This window comes from Parasteatoda tepidariorum, chromosome 1 (genome assembly GCF_982258835.1).
Source record: "Parasteatoda tepidariorum strain Cologne lab strain chromosome 1, Ptep-v5.0, whole genome shotgun sequence".
Classification (NCBI taxonomy): Eukaryota; Metazoa; Arthropoda; class Arachnida; order Araneae; family Theridiidae; genus Parasteatoda; species Parasteatoda tepidariorum.
The window spans coordinates 97,857,735-97,880,304 of record NC_141755.1 but is presented as its reverse complement, the minus strand read 5'-3'; the positions used below and the strand labels follow the sequence as shown (position 1 = coordinate 97,880,304).

Below are 22,570 nucleotides of genomic sequence, written 5' to 3'. Positions count from 1 at the left end.
AACCGTTCTTTTTTTTAAAAAAAAGAAAGAAAAGAAAAAGAGAAGATGTTTATTTTCTCATTTTTAAAAGCGATTTTTTTCCTAAAATTGTTCAGAAAATTTTTTTTAAACATTTTAATTTAAATAATGAGAATAGCTCTTCGTTATCTGAGAATGAAAAAAACCCTTTTCTCATGTTAATTTAGACTTTGTTAATATATTTTCTATATCGCTAGACATATATATATATATATATATATATATATATATATATATATATATATATATATATATATATATATATATATATATATATATATATATATATATATAGGCCTTCGTTGAGGAGGCGTACACTTTCTCAATGTGCAGTCATTTTTCAGCTTACCCCCTGAAAACCCGTTTGGTGGGGAGGCGAGATTCAAACTGGGGGTTTTTCACCTCCCTCTCGCTTCCTCAGTGTGCGGCCGGCCTTATTGATGAAATATTCTGTTGTTAGCTGTTAAGACTATTAAAATTTTCATGAAATGAAATGTTTAATAAAATGAACTTAATTTAAATTACTTTAATTCATTTTCATTAAAATAGAATTCCCTAGACTACTTTGCAACAGCAATAAAAATTTATCTTGAATTACAAGTTTTATATCATGTTATTATCTACTATAAATTACCTAGTGAAAACTAAAATATCTTGATATGGTGTCTTCTCACGATGCAAAATCTTATCCACTTCAATAGATATTGCGTTATCACCATGCAATGATCCAGTTTCTGTAAACCATCCTTTCTTGAAAGCGTCCATGCCTAAAATTAAGAAAGAAGTAATAACTTACGATTTATTACAATAAAAGTTTAAAGAAGAAAACCATTTTTTTGGAATAATGTATTCAAATATATTAAAGACATTTATCATGCTAAAAAAAAATGTTTTCTAAAGATCTATTTTTTTTCACTTTTAATAACTTATTTTACGTGGCAGTTTTACATCCAAACTTTAATTTCTGCATTTTAATCATTGTTATCCCAGTTTGAAAACCATTATTACAACAATGGATTAAAAGTTAAAAAACGAACAAACAAACTAGATTGAAATAACCAGGCTAAAAGATTTTTTGCCCTAAATTGGATATTTAACACTAAATATTTAACATCATGAACACAAAACCATTTACTTTTATAAATATATCATTTTCAAAGAAATATTTACTTATATAAAACAATTTTTAAGCCAATGGTAGTAAAAAATTTTCAGATTAGAGAAATTTTGATTTAAAATAATCAAATAGTAAAACTATAAATGAGATTCATAATTAACAGTAGAATATCTCTAAAGAGATATTCTAGATAATCTCTTCTTCTCTAAAGATATATATCTCTAGAAGATAAGCCTTGATTTGCGAGGGTTTGCCTTTTTTAGAATTTTGTGTTATCATTTCACATATCATTAAATTTATCTACAAAACATGGCAACAGATAAATATTAAGGCTCTAGAATAATTTTCGAATATAAATAGATCAAAACATAAAAATTTACGCAATCAAAAACATTAGTACAAGAAAACTAACAAACTTATCAATTTTGATCTGCTTGAGCAATTTTAAAATTAATGCAATTTAAAGAGTTTAAGAACTTTATAGATCTTGTATTGCATTATAAAAAGCCCAAGCTATTAAAAAAAAGACTTATATTTTATAAATTGAACTGATTAATTAATGCACTAATAAAAACAATTATTTTAAGGTAAATATTTTCAAATAGTTTTTAGGTATAATTATAAACACAGTATTATATTATTGTAACTAAGATTTTAGGAGAAATTAAAAATAAAAATGAAAATTAAGTTATTGTTAGCACAAGTAACTGATTTTGATTAGAGAAAAAATATATCACGTTAAAAATTTTATTTCCTATAAATTAAATGTCAATGATAGAAGAATTACACTCAGGTTACATTGCTACGATAAAATCTAATCAGTAGAAAAGCATTATGTAATTTTTAATGACAAAAAAAAAAAAATAATAGTCACAGAAACTATTAACTTATTTATGTTTAATGAGTACTAATAATCTTTTAACATTATTTCTCAAAAATGACAGATCATTTGAAAAATTAACCAGAGAAAAATGGTCAACAATAACATTGTATAATTTAATGTAATATGCTTCAGAAACAAAATTTTAAAATCAGTTACAAAGTTCATCAACAAATGGCAATGTAAACAAAAACTATACAACAATCTTACATGTTGCGTGTTAAAGCAATGCAACATATTGCCTTTGTTAATTCTGCCCTCCCTTTGGTGTTGCAAACGGGGTTGTTTTTAAAAACAATATTTTACAGGCTTATTTATGACTATCAGTAGACAAACTAATAAATTTAAGACCTAATTTTTTTATAACTTTGCTTAGAATAAATAACTTGTTTTAATATGTAGTAAATTACATGTTTCTCTTTGGTCTTTCAAATCTCTTGTCCCTTTTGGGATATCCATTATTAACAGAGCAAATTTTGAAATGAAAAATGTTGGAACAGGGTTGCCAGGGGTTCTAATATTCCCTGACTTTTCCAGGTTAACAGACATATTTTTAAAAAATTCCAGTCTAATATAGCAGTATGTACTGATAGTGCTGTGGTCAAAATATACAGTGAACCACAAAAAATTAGTAATAATAATTTAAACATTACATTGTAGATTTTATTTTACTTCAATTCGGAGTATATTTATTCAATAATACCACAGGAGAAAAAAATGGTAGTAAAGACAAAAGAAAAGAAAGAGAAAAAAAAATCTTTAAAAATAATAACATTTTGAAATTCAATAGCAGACACTTTTGATGAAAAATCATTGATTAATTTTCTATCCATGTTTAATTTAATTTTATACTTCGTACCTGCATGATGCAAAATTGAACAAGAGTGAGATTTTAAAAGAATAAAAGAATGTATCTCGAGTCATGTAAATTAAAAGAAAATGCTATTTTTCTACATATATTTAGAAATACTGAAGAGATGAAATTGTAATAAATAATCCCACTTCATAAATAAATCATAATTATTAAAGATTAACTTGATATACTAATATTAGCATGTAATGCAAATTAAATAAAAAGTAAACTTAATTTATCACAGCTTAAAAAAAAGCAAAAATCAAAAAGAATTATTAAGAATGAGTTGTAAACATAAACAAAAATATAATAAAACAAAAATATATTTAAAAAATATATATGATAAAACAAAAATAAAAGATATTGTCTGATGCATAAAATGTAAGAGGGTGGAAGGCAGGCATTTGATACATGAATGCACAAACTTATATTTCAGGGAGAATGGATTATCATGCGAATAAAATTCCAAATTTGACCGAATCATATATAGGCATGTAATTCATTTGCTTTAATAAATAAGAAATTATTTTGTTACTAATATTTTCACTATATGCTATGTTCCACCACTGGTTTAACAATTTTATACATAATTATTCTAGTAAAACACGATTGGTTAGTGAGTAAGGCACTAAACTGTTCTGAAGAACTGGGATTTGATTGTAAAGTGGTGGTTTGAAGCCCTTTATATTGATAGGTACCAGCTTATCTAGGAAGTAAAGGCGGCTTGTGAGCAATACTAACCACATTGCTGTAAGCAGGGCATTTGTGCCTTAACCTTTGTGAATCCCTAGACCACAATGAACTGTTGTTATTCTTTTATTTTAGTCAATAAATTATGTACCATTTGATACGTAAATTTATATATATTTCCCTACACATGTATAATACATGGTATAAATAAATGACAAATATTAAAAAAAAAAAAATGAGCATATAAGTACTTATTACGAAATTTATTCATATCACTAGATCCGAAAATTTGCATTTTCAGTTAGTAGCAAGGGGCAGGTAGACTGTAATAACTTAGTAGCCCCACTTTTTTCTCAAACCTAATAAGGTGGTGACTGATATCGATAGGTCCTTTTCATTTAATAGCTACTTTTTCCTCAAACCTTTTTCTGCTAGAATTAAATTCTATATTTTTTTAAACAAAAATTCATTTTAGAAATAATCTACAACTTATAAAAAGTTAATTCAATTGAAACAATGCGTGAAAAAAATTAGTTATACATACTGATTTTCAAGTATATTTTTAAAAAATATATGTTGATACAAATTATCTTTAAATGAAATATGTGAATTGTTGAAGAACTTTCCTGCCATGTGAATCTTTCCACCCAATAATGATGGATTCTAAAGGATCAAAATTTTAAAGGGAGACATTGAACATTTTAATAAAAATTCTGTTTTCCAGAGTTTCTTTTGACATTGATGTACTTCTTTAATAATTAAAAATTTTCTTTTAAAAAAAAAGTGATAGGTTGTTAATTTAATTTAAGTTGCCACCTTTTTTTTCTCGTCACGTGGCGAATGGTTATTTTCAAATCTACTAATAACTGTAATCAATAACGAAATTAATTTGATAAAACAATTGAATTGATTTACTGAAAAAAGTATTAACTCATTTGAACAAACAATTATATTTTTCATAAATTATACTAGTTGCATATTTACCATAGAATATATTATAGTTATGATTTATTGGAAATATTCATGCACATATAAGCAAGGGTGCAGAAAATTCTCAGAGCCTAATACAGTACGGAACCCGTTATCCGGAATTCAGAAAACCGGAAAACCAAAAAACCGGAACGAAATTCAATACATTTTCCCGCCATTTAAAAAAAAAAAAAACAATTTCTCATAAACTTTAGGATTTTCCTTTCTTTTTTGAAAGATGTTTACCTTACAATCATTTTGGAAATAATCATTAGTGTATTACTTCAACGTTTTTTCTTCCCTTTAAGATTAATACCAAATATTTTTTTTTTAGTTGGGTTTAACAATTAAAAAAAACGTCTTTTTGTAGCGATTCAGAAAACCGGAAAAATCAGTTATCCGGAATAGCGATAGTCCCGATCGTTCCGGATAATCGGTTCCCTACTGTACTGTGAACTCTTGCTACTACAATATCCGATACAACAATAACTCCCTCTATTACGACAATGTTTTGCGGTCCCGATGAACTTTCATATGAATTAATGTTATACTCCACTCAATATTACAATATTCTCTGAAGCAATAAACCCCTGCAAAACGATTTTTTTTCTAAATTTCAAACTTATTTTCTCCATTTATTCTTGGATTTCAGATAATGAAAAAAAAAATTATTTTATAATATTTTGCCTTTTTTTACTGAGACACACTGCTGACCACCCCAAGAGCGTCCATTCTTAGAATTGCTTCCCTTATCTCTTAAAAAGTAACAGACGTAACATTCCTTTCTGATTTCATTTCCATCATGTTAAAAGCTGATCAAGAGTTACAAATGACCATAAGCATCACGTTAAAGAGAATTTTTTCCGCAGAGGGTGGGTGGAGCACCATTCACACACGAGAATAATTTTCGTACTTTGAACACAGTGCATACTTGACTTAACAGTCAGAAGAATGAATAAACACTTGAAAATATCGAATTATTTTCAATAAAAACGGTTTTCAATATATTTCTGATCTTATTTTGTTTCAATTGTTTTAAATATTTAACAATAATTAACCAATCTGCAAATTAATACAGTCGCACCTCGCTAACTCGAACTTCGATTTCCCGAATTTTTAGATATCTCAAAGAAACAAAAATTCCCTTCAAATTTCCAATACAAATGCTAAAAAAAACTTGATTTCACAAATTTTTTCCTCCAATCCCTCGATAACTTTAATTTTTTTTCTCCATAAATAGTGTAGTTTTTTTTTGAAAATAAAAAAATATTCCAAAAAAATAAAAAAATTTAAGAATAAAAAACCAATTCACATAATGATAAACTTCTTTTAAAAAATGTACATAAAGACATCAGTGGCATGGAATGATGTGTCTTCCTCTACGATAATGAATGGCTTCAAGAGGGCTGGATGCATTAAAGATCACAAAAGTAGTCAAACAATCAATATCGTTAATTCTGCTGAAAACTACACCGAAAATGATTGACAGAACTCATGAAACTTGATGACATGGAATTTCATGACTTTGTAAAATTAGATGATACAGTAACAGTTTGTGGTTAGTGGGATGACAATGATATCATCCCTCAAACGAAAGCTTCTTGTGAACTATCAGAAGAAGAGGATGAGGAAATCGATGATTTACCGCCCAATGTTACTAACAAACAAGCACTTTCTGCAGTGGACACTGTAAGGAGATTTATTGAGAGGCAGCCAAATATGTCAGAGGAGACATTTAAAGCTATAGTCCACTTAGAAAGTGTTATAGACAAACTTTCTTACAGATCTCTAAAGCAAGCAACAATTGAATATTTTTTTTTAAATGAAAGTGTAAAAAGTGTTTTTAGAATAAATATGGAATAGTAAATAAGGTATGTGAAGAGCATTTTTCTTTATTCTAAAATCAATACAGAGGTCTGTCCAGACATTTTGTGAAAGGTCAGTTTTTTGTGAAATTGTGAAAAAATTACTCACATTCTTTCAACCAGGGTCCGCTTCTGTGAATTTGTGCAAATAGAGTCCGTTATTGCAAAAAAACTTTTTCAAGGAATTTTTAAATTGTAAAGACATACAAGATTATCCTTAAAACTGTAAAATTATAATTAAAAAAATTAAATTTTAAAAAATAAACAGCAATTGCAGCTACTAAATTAGCGATGCGGCATATAAATATTTGGTATTTAACCTATACTGCTGAAAGCAGAATATTCATTTCGGACGAATAAAGGAAGATGTGTCTGCCGAAGACAAAATTTAGTTCGTTTACATCTGTCTTTCGCCCCCCCCTTCCTGGAAAGGGTTTATTCGATTAACAAAACAATAATGAAGATAAACAAATTTGTGAAGGGTCCGATTAAAAGATAAATTATTTTGTGAAGGGTCCGTTTTTAAGTTCAAATATTTTGCGAAGGATCCGTTTTTAAGTTAAAATATTTTGTGAAGGGTCCGTTTTTATGAAAAGATATTTTGTGAAGGGTCCGATAACGGACCCAAATTTCTTCTAAACAGACCCCTGCAATAACATGCGATTTTTGATAATTCGAATTTTTGGTATCTCGAATTTTTTCTCCTCTCCCTTCAAGTTCGAGATATTGAGGTTTGACTGTATATACATTTATAGTTAACACATATCAGGGGTCTGTCCAAGCCAAATTTACTACCGTTTAGCGGTACCTTCACAAATTCAACTTAACCCTTTATCTACGGCATTATATTATGAACTACTGAAAAAATTTTCATAAATATATTTTTTTTTAGCTACCATATTGATAACTAAAGAATATACAAGAAATAAAATCTCCCCGGTGCGAAATTTATTTCGTTAGAACTAATTTATTAAGGTGGTACTTAAAAGTACAGTTTTAATTAGTTAGTTTAAAGTAATTATTAGTTTAAAGTTATTGGTACTTATAAGTACCGTCAGTAGATAAAGGGTTAAATGATAAATCCATATTTTTGTGTTGATTTTTTAATATAATTTTCACAAATTATGTCTAAATTTTCACAAAATAGGTACCTCTCAGAAAAACATAGACAGACCTCTGCATATATAACATTAAAATTTTAAAAAAATCATATTGTGTCCCCAAAGCATGTAGGCCCTTCATATAATAATATATCCCTCTACAATAATATATTTATTTAGTTCCAAAAATATTGTTGTAGCAAGATTTTACTGTATTTCCTTGGAACTGATTTTTTTTTTCTAGATTATTTTAATCTTTTAATTTTTTTCTATTGAATAATTTTTTCAAAATACTTTTTGAAAGTAAAGTTCATATATTGCTAAAAAGTTTTGATAACAAAAATAAAGAAAAAATTCATCAGATTTTACACAATTCTTGAATAAATGAGCAAAACTTGTTTGATTATCATGCATTTGTAGAATTCAAATAAACAAAAATCTCTTTTTCACAAGACGCATTCATCGCATGCAAAATTCTAGCTACAACTCACCAAGATGCTAAGACCAGGTTTGGCAACATTTGATAACAGCCTCGCTTAGTTAATATAAAAGCTTGGAAGATTCAATTCACTGGTCTCACTATAAAGTAGGACACATGGATTCAAAAATTTCATTATTTTACTTTTAAAAAAATCTATATTAGGTGAACACTATTTCAAAATCAAAAAAGATCATAAAACTAAAAGAAAAAGTTTTAAAATTGGGATTTTTTTGGAAGTATCTTTTATTTTAAAAAAAATCTAACTTTCAAAGTCATATTTTTAAAAATATAAAAATGGCAAATTTTAATCAAAATCAATACAAACTTTTAAAAATATTGCAAAAAAAAAAAAACCTCAGATTTTTATTAAACTATTCAGAAAGTGAAGTAAATGTGTTAATAGAAAAATTCAAACATTTGAATAAATGAAATTTTTGATAAAATTGATAGTTGATAAAATTCTGATTTGAATATTAGTAGTTTTAGCATAGCATCAGAATGAAAGCTTACCAAATTTACTGAATACTTCTTCAGAGTAATCTTCCTGAAATAAATAAATAAAAATTAATAAAACATACCAGCTTTCTTTTTAAAATACATAGTGAATATATAAGAAAATATACTGAATAAACAAAAATCTAAACATTCCTGCCAATAAAATAATAAAGCAGGTATTCTCAACTATACCTCGAAAAAGTGTGTTAAGCCGGCAAATCGCAGTTGCTACTTTTCTACGAAGCACCACAGAAATGTAACAAGTAGAGAAATCAATCTAGTTGATTTACTTTTAAGGGCAAAAGGTCAAATGATAAACTACTTAAATTATCACAAAAATCTACGTTCCCAGACAGTATATTAACCCCAAAATAAATAATTAATTAGTCATAATGTACTTGCCAGATTGGTCATGTTTAATTAACCTTCAGGTTTACGTTATTCGCTTAAAAATATTTCCAATTGTTTTTTTGTTCAGAAAAAAACACCTTTTAACAAAGTTTCAACACAATTTTTCGTACTGAAAGACATGTGAAGAGGTAATCATCAAATTTGATTAATGGTTTTATATAACTTTGCTCAAGTGTTTACGCATATCTGTGTGCATCTGAGCGACAACAATACAGCATGATGGAAAGTAAACAAATTATATAAAATGAACATTCAAGATTCGAAATATATTAAGTTTGGAAAATGATTTGCAGTTGTCGTTCATTAAAGATTAACTTCACTTGTTTTTTACCAACTTTTCAGTCGAAAAATACGAGTTGATTTTTTCAACTAGAACAAGTTTTCTGGTGTTTTTAATACACAAAAGGTCTCATTGAATCTTTTCAACTTTTGTGTTTCATGTGTTGATATGTAATTAATTGAACTTTTTCGTATTTTACGATCATCAACCGCTCCAAACTTTTTAGTGCAAGTTTTCAATATCATTTAATTAAAAACACCCGTTATTGAATGTAAACAAGAGATTTTGTTAAATTTTATTATTAGTTAGAGATATATAATTCTCGTCTTAGGACAGATCAAGAATTTATTAAAGAGAACCAAGTTTATTAAACAAGCAGTTGTACATAAGAATGAAATGAATATTTTTCTTGATTATCAATCATATTAGCGAGGTAAAACTAAACATTATTAGGTCAAAAATGATTCAATCAATCAAAAATTATACTTTAGCAACATATATTATTGCGACTGGTTTGTATTAAGTCAGTAATATTAATTTTTTTAATTTATTGCAGTCAATGCTTGTAGTTCCAAAAAGATATTCTAATAGATATTATAAGATATTCTAATTTCTTATTCAAATAATTGTGCATTTTTCTTTGCCTTACGCAAAGCGAAAATCGTAAAAAAGTGTAGACCTCTACCAACTTTTTTATGTATTTATTTTCTTAAACGCATAAAAATTAAATGAAATAAAAAAATTATAAAAATAGTAGTTGAATTTCCTTGCGCCCAGCTAACCAAAAAAGAACCTAAGTGAAACCTTTAATTTAATCATTTTATTCGTTTCTGCAAGTTCAAATATTTCTAGAATCGCCTATAAGAGAGACATTTTTTCATTTTTAACCTAATACTATTTTGAGCATTATTCAATGTGGCGCTATAGGTAAGACAATGTGGTGTGGCAGACAAGTAAGAGAATAGGTCAGACAATGTGGTCTATAGCTAAGATACTCAATTGCAATTTGAAGTTTTCTTAAACAGAATATTATTTTAATTATTTGGTTTGGGGAAACATTTTATGAAATATTATTAAAGGATATTCAAGAAAAAATTTAGTTTAAAAATGATCTTTTTTATATTATCAGCGTTAAAACTGTGTTAGTGTTTAAAAATGTTGATTTTAAAGCTCATCTTAAAGATGGTGTTCAGTGTATTGCTTGGCGATAAAAGTTTATTGACTTAAGAGTTTAGTGTTGTTGACAGTTTCGAAAAATTGAGATTTCTAGGTGTATTTCAGTCTTTTTTTAGCCAAACAGCATTGAGACAATTTTAAGATATTTTTAGAATAGATGAAGATTCCAAGGGTAAGTAACCAGTGTTTTCACTACAGCGCGAGAATGCGAGAATCTCGCATATTTTTTTCTTTTCTCGCATTAAAGAATTATTACTGCGAGAAATTTGCTCATTCTATAAATCAATTTCAAAATTCACGAATTTCTCGCATTTTCGAAAAAAGCATTCTCTAAGTAATTATTATAGAATAAAATCCGTTTCACTTTTCTTTCTGGATCTTTTATTATTTTCAACATCTGCCCCATTATCTAGCTTCCCTATTTACCAGTATTGTTCAAAACCTTTCGAACAATAGAACACAACCACAGAACCCCTTTCAGAACACATTTCTCTGCAACAACGTGTTTACCGTAGGTTAGGTTTCTTCATGTAAGACGTTCAAATTTTTTATGTGCTAATGTAAGATGGACAAATACCTTGTAAAGGCAAAATCTTCTATGATGATGCACCAAAAATATTCAATTCTTTAAAAAAGTATTATAATTAAAGAAAAAAATTTTTTTGAGAGTTTTTGTGTTTTTTTAATTTTTAGAAATATCACTTAAGTTTTTGAAATCTCACCCTGTTTTTGAGAAAGGGTGAGAAATTCTCACCCATTTTTTTTCGATGATGAAAACACTGGTAACCTTCAAAAGTTTTAAGTTTGATAGCAAATTTAAACACCTAGAGTCTAGGCTTATATAGAGCAAATAGTTTAACTGAGAGAGTCTGGGCAAGAAATAATTTTTGCTCCCTGCTGACCTCAAAATAATGTACTCAAATTCACAAGAATGTCAATTAGAACTTCAATTCACAATTTTTAAATTTTTTTTCTTTGCCGAAAAAACATTTTTGATCACTTGAATTACAATAAAGTTTTATCTTCGATAATTCTAAGCAACATAATTTTTACAGGCCAACAGATATTACTGATAATCTTTAGTAAAGCATGTATAATCCTTCAAGAGGTGGAGTTCGTGGAGGAGCTGATCAGTTTACGTGGGAGAGTGTAAAAAGTGACAAACATCGAGAAAACTATTTAGGTTTGACTTTTCTGTTTGTTACTTATGCATTATCTCTTATTGTTTGTTATTTATACAATATCTCTTATTGTTTGTTACTTTTGCATTATCTCTTATTGTTTGTTACTTTGCAATATCTCTTAATGTTTGTTATGTTTGCCTTATCTCTTATTATAAAAATATTAATCAAAAGTTTATGGTTTAATGAGTGATGTGATTCTACCTGTATATTTATCCTGGGTTTTAAAATATGAAAAGTTACTTAACATGAATTTCTGCCACCTTCTCAAATTTCATAATCACTTGTAAATTTTTTAATAGCCAATCAATTTATTTTAATATCATAAATATTATTGACACGTTAAATATTTAACTATATTCCGGCAAAATTAATTTGCATAATCAATCCAAAAATATTTTAAAATTTTAATAGTAAATTAAATTATTTCTCTTAGTAAATTAACTGTACAAATTTCTACAACTTCCACTTATATTTTAATGATGTTTTATAGAAATATAAAAAGTATTATTTTTACAAATATACTTTCATAACCATAAGATAATTTTAATTCTATGCATTATCTAAACTTAAACATTTCTTTCAACCATAGAAAATCATGTGTGAACTATTTTATTTACGCACATCTAAATTTGAATTATTTTTGTAACTGTCAAAAAGTATACATAAGTAGAGCTCTATAAATTGTGCTATAGTTTGTCGAAAGTATGAACTCCCCTAACCATTTGTCTGAACCCGTGGCAGTGACTGTGGTAGAGAAGTATAGCTATTTCAAGTAGGGGTGTGGGATCACTGTTTAGGACAGGTTTTGGCTCGGGTCGGGGAGAGAAAGGTAACCTTTTTCTTTGATCTATTGTGTTAGCCCTAGAGTGAAGAGAAGCTACCCTCCCTGAAGTGTGCTATTCTTGCTTCCATAGCAGCAGACTTAGTGGCGAGGGGAGTTCTTACCGTAGACAGACTATAAGTTGCAGAGAGCCTCATGATTTACAATTGTCCACATGAATTTTATTAAAGCAAAATATCTTCAACTTCAATTCTGAGAATCCTTTTAGAAACTTATCCCTGACTATCTTCCTTCTACAATCCCAAGTTTTGTCTGCCAGCACTAAACTGTATATGAAAACTGCACAAATTTTTGGTCCAAATCAAAGGCCTAGCTTAAATATTGGTGATGTCAGTGCGGTCAAAAATATTCCTGGGATGAGTGATCTATCTATAAAACTGTGGTATTCTGCATTCAAAGAATATGTTAAAGAATGTTTTAATATAAACTTTACCACAGGTTATATTTTGTTCAGAAGAAATAGAATAAAATGGATGAAACTAAATAAGACCATTATACATGTTCAGAAGGTCGATCACTGATCTAATGGTTACTGTATTGGACTATGGAGTCAGTGTTTGTGGGTTCGAATCCCACCGTTGGCATGGATGTAACTTTCTCAGGGTGCGTAGCATTTTTAAAAAGTGCTTAAAGGTGCTTGTTTTCGATTTTCGTATTTTTAAAAGACCTTAAAGGTGCTTTTTTCATTGGGTGTTTTTAAAAAGTGCTTAATTTTTCCTTTTTCAAAATGAAATTTTTCCTGTACCATGTGGATTTTTGCTATAAATTATGCAAGAAGACACAGTTCACATTGTTCTATTCAACATTTTCTCAGTTAATTCAACCCCAATCTATTTCGGCGTATTCTCAGTCTGTAGCGTATGAAAACGCCATTAATTTTACATAATTTAAAATTTCATGATTTTTGATAATTGTGAAAAACAATGCAAAAAGTTTTTTTTTGTTGACATGACGGTTAAAACAAGATAAAAACCGCCAATTGTCTAAAACTTTCCAACCCTGCCTAATTATTATATTTTTTTTAAGTGCTTAAAACTATTTTTTGAGTGCTTAAAAGGTGCTTATTTTTTGTTGAATAATTTGGCTATGCACCCTGTTTCTCTCTCTTTATGTTTTATGTCCTTTCTTCTGTGTGAATGTAACCCGCGCTATAAAGGGGTTTTTGGTTGTATGACATGGGCGATGCCACTTCACCATGCCGTGGCTTAACCACAGGTACCCGCTGAGTAAGGACAAGAGAGAGCAATTCTGGCATTTCTGAGGCCAATGAGAAATATACCTGAAAAAGAAAATTAAAAATAAAAAAAAATTTTAAAAAATAAATGTTTAGGAAGTATTAAAAGAATAGATTAAGTTTAAGGAAATTAAATTTAAAAAAATTTATATCTACTTAAAAAAAACTTTTTTTATACAGAATTTTAAAAATCTGTACCTATATTATATTAATTTATTTAAAAAAGAGAGTTTTCATACTTAATATTTGATTAAAAAATTAGTATGTTATTCGTAATTATGAATTGAATATGTGTTTTTGAGTAGTGTATATGTTTAGTATGTGATTCTTTTTATTTAGTATTGTAATTGTAATTTTCAATTATTAAAATTTGATTATGTCATTTTAATAGTTCCTTATATAATTGTTAAATTAAATTTTACTATTCTCATTAACAAAAAATTATGTAAAATTACAGTTATTTTAGTTTCTTTAGAAATTCTTTGAATTTATTTTATTTTTTTCTCTAATTGTTGTTCATCATTTTTCCCTCATAAAAAAAATTAGTTATCAAATAACTTAGAAACTAATACTATCATTTAAACAGGATAGCAATTAAAATACATTTAAAAAACTGTTTTAAGATGTGATATTCTCTTTAAAATAGAGTTTCTTCCACTTTGGTTGGAAGAAGCTAGCCATCCCTTCTCTTCAGATTCAGAGGTAATCTCGGAGAGATTTTCTGAAAATCAAGACTGTTATTTTTACAAAACAAAGTTGGACTGAATGTTTTTGTTTTTATAAAGTATTTATAATCACCGCTGATGCTAACTTTATGGGGTAAATGTAAAATTCTGGCTAATCTTGTTATGTTTCATTAAAAAGATGTGTATATATATTTTTATAATGTACATGTTGCTTAGAGTTTTATTAAATTTTGTAATGCGTAATTAATTTATTTTAACGTCTTTTTTTTTTAAAATTGAATCTTAAAAATCTAGGTTTTGCAGTTATATAGAAGTAAAAAAAATAAGAGGCAATATTACTTTTTATTGTTATCTACTAAGATTTGTTATCGACAATGTCAACCTTCATCTAGGAAAAGGTACCCCCAACATAGAATCGATTTAACATATCTTATATACTAGGGAATTGGAGTTGTATTTTTATAGTGGTAGATACACTACACATACTTTAATGTTTTTTTTTCAGTGGAATAATCTGAATTATAAAAATATTCTAACATGTCTCTTCTTTGCCAGTATATCTACTGTTGGTATTTTAATAAAATTATATGTAGTTCATAGGCAAGTGTATTTCATCTCTTTGTAGGCCATTCCCTTAAAGCCCCTGTCGGTCGTTGGCAAAAGGGTAAAGACTTATCATGGTATGCTAAAGAAAGAAAAGATTCTGAAGCCCAAGATACTATGCACAAGTCTGATATTGCTGCAATTAAAAAAGCCGAAGAAGAAGCCATGTTAATTGCTCTGTAAGTTTATTTATACATCAAATGGGTTTTCTACTTACACTATATTTTTCTTTGATTCTCTAAAGAATTACGATGCTTGAAATTGTGAAGGTGTTTAAAAACCTGTAACCTGTATGATCTAGTAAAAAAAAATTAACATTTCATTATAAGTTTGAGAATTATTAATTGTTGAACTTATAAAAAAATATGCTGCAGCTCATAGGAATGTAACTAAGGAGCCATTTATTTATAAAAGGATATGATTTATTAAGAAAGGGCAATTTTATTATATCATTAACTTAACACAAGTTTTTTTTAGGAATCTTATTTGTTCAAAACGTATTATAATTTTAAGAACTTTTTCCACATTTTTTTTCTTCTTTTTTTTTGCTCTAAATAATGGCTATTTATCAATTGTTGTGAAAAATATTTCTCTCTCTTATCATCCAGCTTGAGTTGCTGTCGAAAGTAACTAATAAATAAATAATAAGAGTGAGAGAAAAAGATTAAATGTTATCATCTCAACATTTATATTGAATTTTTTAAAAATATAAACTAAATTTTAGTGTTCAACAGAGATAAAAACCATTCCCTATTGAACTGATGGAATGACACAAGATTTTCGTTATACATTGTTAATGAGTAAATTTACTTGTGTCACATCTCTTTTCTTAAGTTTAATTTTATTTCAAGTTAGGTGCAAATCACTTGCACACTATAGGCATAGTTATCTTGAATGTGCCCATAGTGTGAAATCACTATAGACACACTCCAAGAAAATCCAAAGGGTTTTCTTGAAGAAATTTTAAAGGAAACTCAACAGTCTCTATGAGTGACTGTCTTCTGCATCTGCAGATCATAAATTATCAGAACAAAATGTCATTGGTACTGGTGAAAAGACAAAGAATGCTGCGTTGCAACGAAGTTTGAAGAGTTATTTTGTTACCAGACTATTAGATTTATTTCAACATTTTATTATAAAAATATAAGTTCATTTTAATTCACTAACAAGCAAGCGAAGAAAAAGCTTTTGCAAAACGAAAAAACAGATAAGTTAGTTTTTTAAAAAGGAAAAAAAATCAAGCCTTGCTTGACTTTAGCGCCCTATAGAGCCGCTTACTAGGCTTATACCTTGGACTGACTTTGTGTGTGGCAGAAGATTTTCCAATGTCGAGGACTCGTATATCCACTGTAGCACTCGTACCATAAGTTTTAATTCAATATCTGATTTTATGTCTGCTCCCGATGATAGTGATCAAAATGATAAAGATGAGTGCAAAATATCAGAGGATAAATCCACAACTAATCAAGAGTTAAAGAGCATAAAACTGAAACATTATTTATTTGCGAATGTAAACCAAAAAGTAAATTTGCAAACAATAGTAAGTATTGGATATTGTTGAAATTGTATCTATAAACAAGTAAAGCTTACGCATTTTTTCTAATAGTTCATCTCGTAACTGTCAATCTTTGAAAAATATGCTCTTTTTTTTTTAACCCAGATTTTAGGTTTTCATGCTTTTAATTTTTTTATCCAGTAGAAAATGTGAAATCTGTGTTCTGCTGCATTTTGATTTTTTCATTCTTGTAAAGAGATTGGTATTTTTAACTAAGGAAACAGTTAGTGGGTTATTCTTAACATTTAGTATTTATTTATTTTTAAATATTTTAAAATATTGTTCTGTATTAATATTTTTTTTTCAATAGGGGCCACAATGTTGTAAAGAAAGAGAGCCAACCTTTATCTAAGGAGGTAAAACTTTTTTGTTGTTGTTGCGATATTATATTTAACTTCAATCATTTTATTCCAGCTCCACATTTCTAAATAATTTGTTCAATTTATTTATAGAATTTCTTTAAATTAATTAATTCTTGATTTATAAATTAAGTTGCTTTTAAGAGTGTACCAGAAGTTCTTATTTTTTTTTTTAGTTTCTGTTTAATCTATGATATTTTTTATGCATTACCTATCCGTATTTTTTTCGAGTAATGTTTTGTTTCATTGTTGCAATTTGGATAATTTTATTGAGTTAAAGTAGTTACTACTTTTTGAGACGATTTTTATTTCTCATCAGCAGCAGATCAGTGGCTTGAGCTCAGGAATAACTAATCTCACATTTCTTGTAGTACCCAACCAGGGAAACTTCCTCTCTAGCAAAGAGTTTTATAATTATTTTTCTTTCTTTTTTCTATTCAAATGCTATTTACATTACTTATTGTAGGAGATGAGAGAAGCTTTGAAAAGGAGTGTTGGAAGCCGGGATGATTATGATATTGACCGTGTTCAAGGTATAGGATCAGGAAGGTGAGTTTAACTTGCTCTCATTTTTAGATACCTTACAGTAAATTTAAATTTTTTTGCAACAAAGAAAACATAATACAGTCAAAACCCCTTTTAGCAAAATCCAAAATAGCAAAAATTTCAATGTACTAATTAAAAATTTGTACAAAAAAAATTACGAATTACATAATTTCTAATAGGTAAGTGATAATAAACCTGTTGTTATTTTTAATTTAATTGTTTTTGTGGGCTTTTAAAACATTAATTTGATATTTTCTACATGCAAAGTACAAATAGATCAAAACTGTAATTAAATGCAATATTTATTATTTTTTTATGTGAAAAATTCGTATGTACCAAAATAATTTTGGTTAATGTTAAAATTCGTAGTATCAGTATAACAAATTTTCGTTATTGCATAATGATTGCTTTGGTCCCTAGGAATTCGCTAAAACAGGATTTGACTGTAGTTCTTATATAAATGTCTAATAACTCTATATGCTTTTCTTACCTTCTTGTTTTCCTATGTAATTAACATGTGCTTCTCAAGCTATCCAGAATTTGCAAAAATGCCAGTGTGATAAGTATTCTCTGTATTCAAACACAGCTATTTATAACCTTTTGTTTTTTTTAATATGTAATGTGTAATATTGTAGATTTGACAATTAATTTAGTGTTATATTGTATGATTAAGTGCTGCTGTAGTTCAAAAAAATTTGATCTAAAATTTCCTCCTGCCTAACAAATTTTAATTGTATATACCTTGGAAAAAAACTGATGCAAAAAATAATAACAAGTTAACAGGTTTTAACCAAGTCGACCATTACATGGTTAACTACATATTTTTTTCTTTTTTTTGTGGTACATATTTTAATGCATAATGTTTTTTATTTACACCTTCACAAAAGTATTAATCAAGTGACAAAACATTTCAATATTTTGTCTCTTGAATTGGTAAGCAAATTTAAAACTAAAAGAAAAGAAAAAAACTCAGATTTTAACCAGAACAAGATCAAATGTTGTTCAAAAATCCATTTTAAAATTGATGATGACCATGGTTTACATAGATATACAATAAAAAACGCTACTTACAATTTAATTGAAATTTATCTTTTAAAGATTAACTCCGTATTTTCTTATGTAAAAAAATGACGTAAGAAAAGCTGCAATATTTTCTAACTTTAAAAATATTAAGTATATACAAAGTGCAGCAATTTATGCATACAGTCGGATTTCAATTTGATGAATTCGCTGAATCCCGATAATAAGTTCGTTATATGGAAAATTCATTAAATAGAAAATCACCTTTTGAAATACTTAAACAACACAAAACAGGGTTTAAAGTCATAAACACTAGACATAATTAAAATAGCAATTGATGCACCTTTATCTTGTAAACTAGTATCTACTATTTATTTTATAAATCTTAACCATAAAAGAAATTTGCATGGAAAGCAAGAATAGAACAAAACATTATCCAGTGTTACACTATCATGCTACATACATTTTCAACTAAAAAAAGCTAAATTTATGTATAAAATTATAGCCAAATTTATGAATTTATTATGAAAGTAATTTTAAACATACATTACCTCATGCGTTCTTAAATTTAATTGTTACTGATAAAATCCGTTAATTTTGCTTTTGAAATGCAAACAAAAGGGGAAAAGGTTTTTACTACTTTCTCTAAAAGTTAAGTGGCTTCGAAAATCAATGCCCCCCATAAAAACGCGTTAACAAGTTTGAAATGGTCTGAAATATTTTGGGAAATAGGGAAAGGGGATCTCAAAGAAAAGTTCGTTAAATAGAAAATTCATTTTGCTATTTGGAAACTATTTTATGAAGAAATTTCCAAAATGTTCTTAGTTCTTCGAAAAATAATTGCAAAATAGAGAAATTTGCAAAATGGACGTTCGTTAAATTGAGGTCTGACTGTATTTGCAAATATATATAAATTGCTGCACTTTGTCTTTTTATTTTTAAGACAGTACAGAATAATGATGCTATTGTTAATTGACATAAAAACTGAATTTATTGTGGCAAGCTTAATTATTTTTTCTTGTAAACCCTTTTCAAAACAAGTTGTGCCCCTCATTATGTACTTTATTTAATTAGAAAGCATATTTTTAGTTTAAGACTTTGATTTATTGTTTCAGAAAAGCCTTATTAGCCGGAGTAAGTTCAAAACCTTCGAATGAAGGAGTTTCATTTGAGACATCAAGAAAAAAAGTTGAAAGTCAACAAGAAAGCTCAGAGCTTAGTAAGAGGTACAGTTGAAACGCCTTTTTTTTAATCATTATTGTAAAAGTTGGTCAATTTTTTACATACATGATAACTATATATTTTAAACACTTTAACCAAACTATATCAATTTAAAACCTTTTTCCCCTTAACTTTCTTTAATGTATTGAATAGAGGAATGCTCTGAATAGATGGCGAATCATCAAATCATTTCATATGGTTGATGCAACCCTATTATCCTTCTATCCTTGTGGCCAAATTTTTTTTAGGCCTTCTGCGACATACCTCTCTAATACTAATATCTTTCTGTGAGATACTTTTAAAAATAACAAATATACGTGCTACTAAATTAAAATAACAAAAGCTCCAACTTAAAAAAAAAAGCTTTTTGGAGCAAATAAAATAATTTTTTAATTAAATATGTAATATATTTTATTCTAATATTATGGGCGATATTCTCACATTTTGTAGGCAAAAACACACCAATTATTTTCTTTTTCACATTTTGTAAATCATCATCACATTAAAAAATAATAATAATAATAATCGTGAAATCCGTAGCAGTTAACTACCAAAAAAAAAGATCAACAGCAAAATCACGCGAATCAGACTTCTCAAAAAAGGGTTACTAAATGCGTGTTTTCATATCGAGATTCAGTTGTAATAAATTATATGGTATGAAAAATATTGGATTTTAAAAACTATGTGAATGTCAATAGTAATAACTGTATAAAAAATTAAAGCAAAAATTTCCGCAGAAGAGAAAACTAAATTTTACTTCATTATTCTTTATTTTTCATTATTCTGAAATGAGATTAGAAAAATCACAAGCATTTTTTTCCACTCCAATGAGCGAGAAAGACATCTTTTGAATATGATTCTGAAGAAAAGAAAACTTCAGAAAATTTCTAGGGAAAAGAAACGTAAATTTTTTACTTCCCAAAAGAAAAATCTTTCTGCAGGAACTCGATAACATTCTGCGACAATGTCACTGTGTCGCCACGATTCTGCCACAGGGTGCATTTGCTCTGATTTTTGCTAGGAGCCTCTGCATGTGTCCATTAAAGATTGCTTAAGGCCTGGTTTCTTAAGACAAGCGCCTTCTCTGGGCGTCAGCAGGAAGTAGACATACTCTGACGCCAACAAAATACTGTTTTGTAAGCTAAAGCGTGAGCCTTCGTTCCAACGTAGACATTACCTTGCATTGTGCATGCGTTAATGACGTAAACAAATATTTATTTTATTAATTGTATTCCTATAGCTTTATGTGTTATTGTCTAGCAGTGCTTTAGAGGGAGAAAAATGACTTTTCAATCTGTAATCACAGATTGTTTTATCAAATTAGGTCATTTTTTGATTTCAGAGATTAATCTCATCTCGAAATCAAAATCATGGCTGATTTCAGTGCTCTGATGGCTGTTGTCCGCCATTGCTTCTGTCGTTAACGTTACATTGTAATTCAACTGCAGTTTATTCATACGACAGTTATCATTAAAGCTAAGCCTTCTACGAGTATGCTGTTTAACTTACAAATTGGCCAATCAGAGGTTAGCGCTCGCTTCAAGCTAACATTTTGCCACGCCGACCTGTCCTAAGAAACCAGTTTTTTTCTTACATTATTTTTCAAAAAAATTTTCATTTTGATCTTATTTATATATCTATCTATATTTTAGAGAAAAAAAGAAGAAGAAATCCAAGAAGCACAAGCGGAATAAACATACTGATTCTGAAGATTATCACAAAAAATCCTCAAAGAAAAAGAAATCTGAACATAAGCATCAGTCTTTCACCAGTGACTCTGAAAGTGATCATCCCAAACAAAAGAGACATAAAAAACGTAAAAGACACGACAGCAGTTCAGACGGCTAAACAACAAATGTTCAGAAGTATTTTTATAATAATATGTTCTTCACAGTTTGAAGTGACTTCATAATCCTTTTTTTAACCCACTGATGGTTCTGCTCATAGAAAGTCGTATTTTAACCTGCCATCTTCTCTGCGTAGCAAAAACCAGGGTATCTGCGCACCTGGAAAGTCATGAGAAATCATGGAAAGTCATGAATTTCGGTATTGAACAAAATTTGTCATGATTTTAACTATTTTATTAAAAAAATCATGGACAGTCATGGATTTAGGTAGCCGAAAAATCTAATTTTTAAAATGAAATTTACCCCCCCCCCCCAATTTCATAGTGTTCTGAATATCTGATTTGTAACTAAATCCCCACTCACAGGCATATTTTATTAAAATTAACAATGTTTTTATTATTTTCTTTAAAAATTATGGTGTTCTTTGAAAAAAATGAAAGAAAAAACCATTTCTAGATTAAATTATCATTTAAGCATTTGTGATTTCAGAATTTTTGTTATTATTTATTTTATCAATTTAAAATTCTAGCTGGAACAAGCCAGTCATAAGCGAATTTTCTTTATTCCGAAATGAGAACAGAAAAATAAGTATTTTTTTCCTTTCTTATGAACAAGAAAAGTATCTTTAGAATATAATTCTGTAGAAAAACAAATATTTGCTTTTGTATTTTTTTCAGCTATTTTATTGCTTTAACTCTTTCTTTACTCTGTTTCTTAAATTTAAAATCTATGAATATGAAGATGCAGAGTATAACAGTTTTGGTTATACCTATCATTTCAATTAATGTTATTAGAATGCTTTTTTAAATTTATTGTTCTGTTTTTGTCGGAGGAAATAGTAACTTTGTTAAGTTATGAAAAATTCTTGGAACTACTCATGAAAAGTCATGAATTTGAAAATCTAAAATGTAGCAGATACCCTGTTTGCACGTAAAAAGTCGAATTTTAACCTGCCATCTTCTCTGTGTAGCGAAACCAGTTTGTAAATTTCATTGGTTAGGGAAATACTGTATTGTGGAGAAACATTCTCCCAATTTTGTCCATTTTCTGAACCTTCAGTGGGTTAAACTAATTATTTTCATCGACAGCTTGTAAAGATTTTTTTTCATCTTATAATCATTAAAAAGAAGTTCAAATAA

General features: G+C 28.0%; 2 protein-coding genes across 10 annotated transcripts in view; one reads left to right on the top strand and one right to left on the bottom strand.

Annotated features, from left to right (window-relative positions):
- SpdS (Spermidine Synthase) overlaps positions 1-9,010 on the bottom strand; it is a 21,165-nt gene extending 12,155 nt beyond the window's left edge. The window contains exons 1-4 of one of the 4 annotated variants that reach the window (XM_087169569.1): positions 8,867-8,969; positions 8,484-8,513; positions 7,984-8,071; positions 653-785 (exon numbers count right to left, since the gene is read on the bottom strand). In XM_087169569.1, the coding sequence (XP_087025695.1) occupies positions 653-783 (131 nt within the window). In that variant the 5' untranslated portion in view covers positions 784-785; positions 7,984-8,071; positions 8,484-8,513; positions 8,867-8,969. Of the gene's footprint in view, positions 1-652; positions 786-7,983; positions 8,072-8,483; positions 8,518-8,660; positions 8,803-8,866 lie in introns of those variants that run through there. The other 3 variants (XM_087169562.1, XM_087169555.1, XM_087169556.1) reach the window with 3 other exon arrangements.
- On the top strand, positions 8,869-22,570 carry LOC107442390 (multiple myeloma tumor-associated protein 2). Of its 6 annotated transcripts, none has more exons than XM_087169594.1 (7): positions 8,869-9,007; positions 11,391-11,518; positions 14,906-15,062; positions 16,749-16,794; positions 17,264-17,346; positions 19,479-19,589; positions 21,237-22,570. In XM_087169594.1, the coding sequence occupies exons 2-7, from the start codon at positions 11,425-11,427 to the stop codon at positions 21,430-21,432; spliced, it is 687 nt and encodes a 228-aa protein (XP_087025720.1). In that variant the 5' UTR covers positions 8,869-9,007; positions 11,391-11,424; the 3' UTR covers positions 21,433-22,570. The 6 variants fall into 6 exon arrangements, with proteins under 6 accessions (XP_087025720.1, XP_087025713.1, XP_087025707.1 ...); XM_087169587.1 differs by lacking the exon at positions 8,869-9,007 and adding an exon at positions 9,151-9,285; XM_087169581.1 differs by lacking the exon at positions 8,869-9,007 and adding an exon at positions 9,200-9,592.

Excerpts from the sequence above, each read along its gene's own strand:
- LOC107442390 (XM_087169594.1), top strand. The coding sequence starts at position 11,425 with ATGTATAATCCTTCAAGAGGTGGAGTTCGTGGAGGAGCTGATCAGTTT. Across the intron at positions 15,063-16,748 it reads GAAGCCATGTTAATTGCTCT|GGGCCACAATGTTGTAAAGA; the intron begins GTAAGTTTATTT and ends TTTTTTCAATAG. Across the intron at positions 19,590-21,236 it reads AGCTCAGAGCTTAGTAAGAG|AGAAAAAAAGAAGAAGAAAT; the intron begins GTACAGTTGAAA and ends TCTATATTTTAG.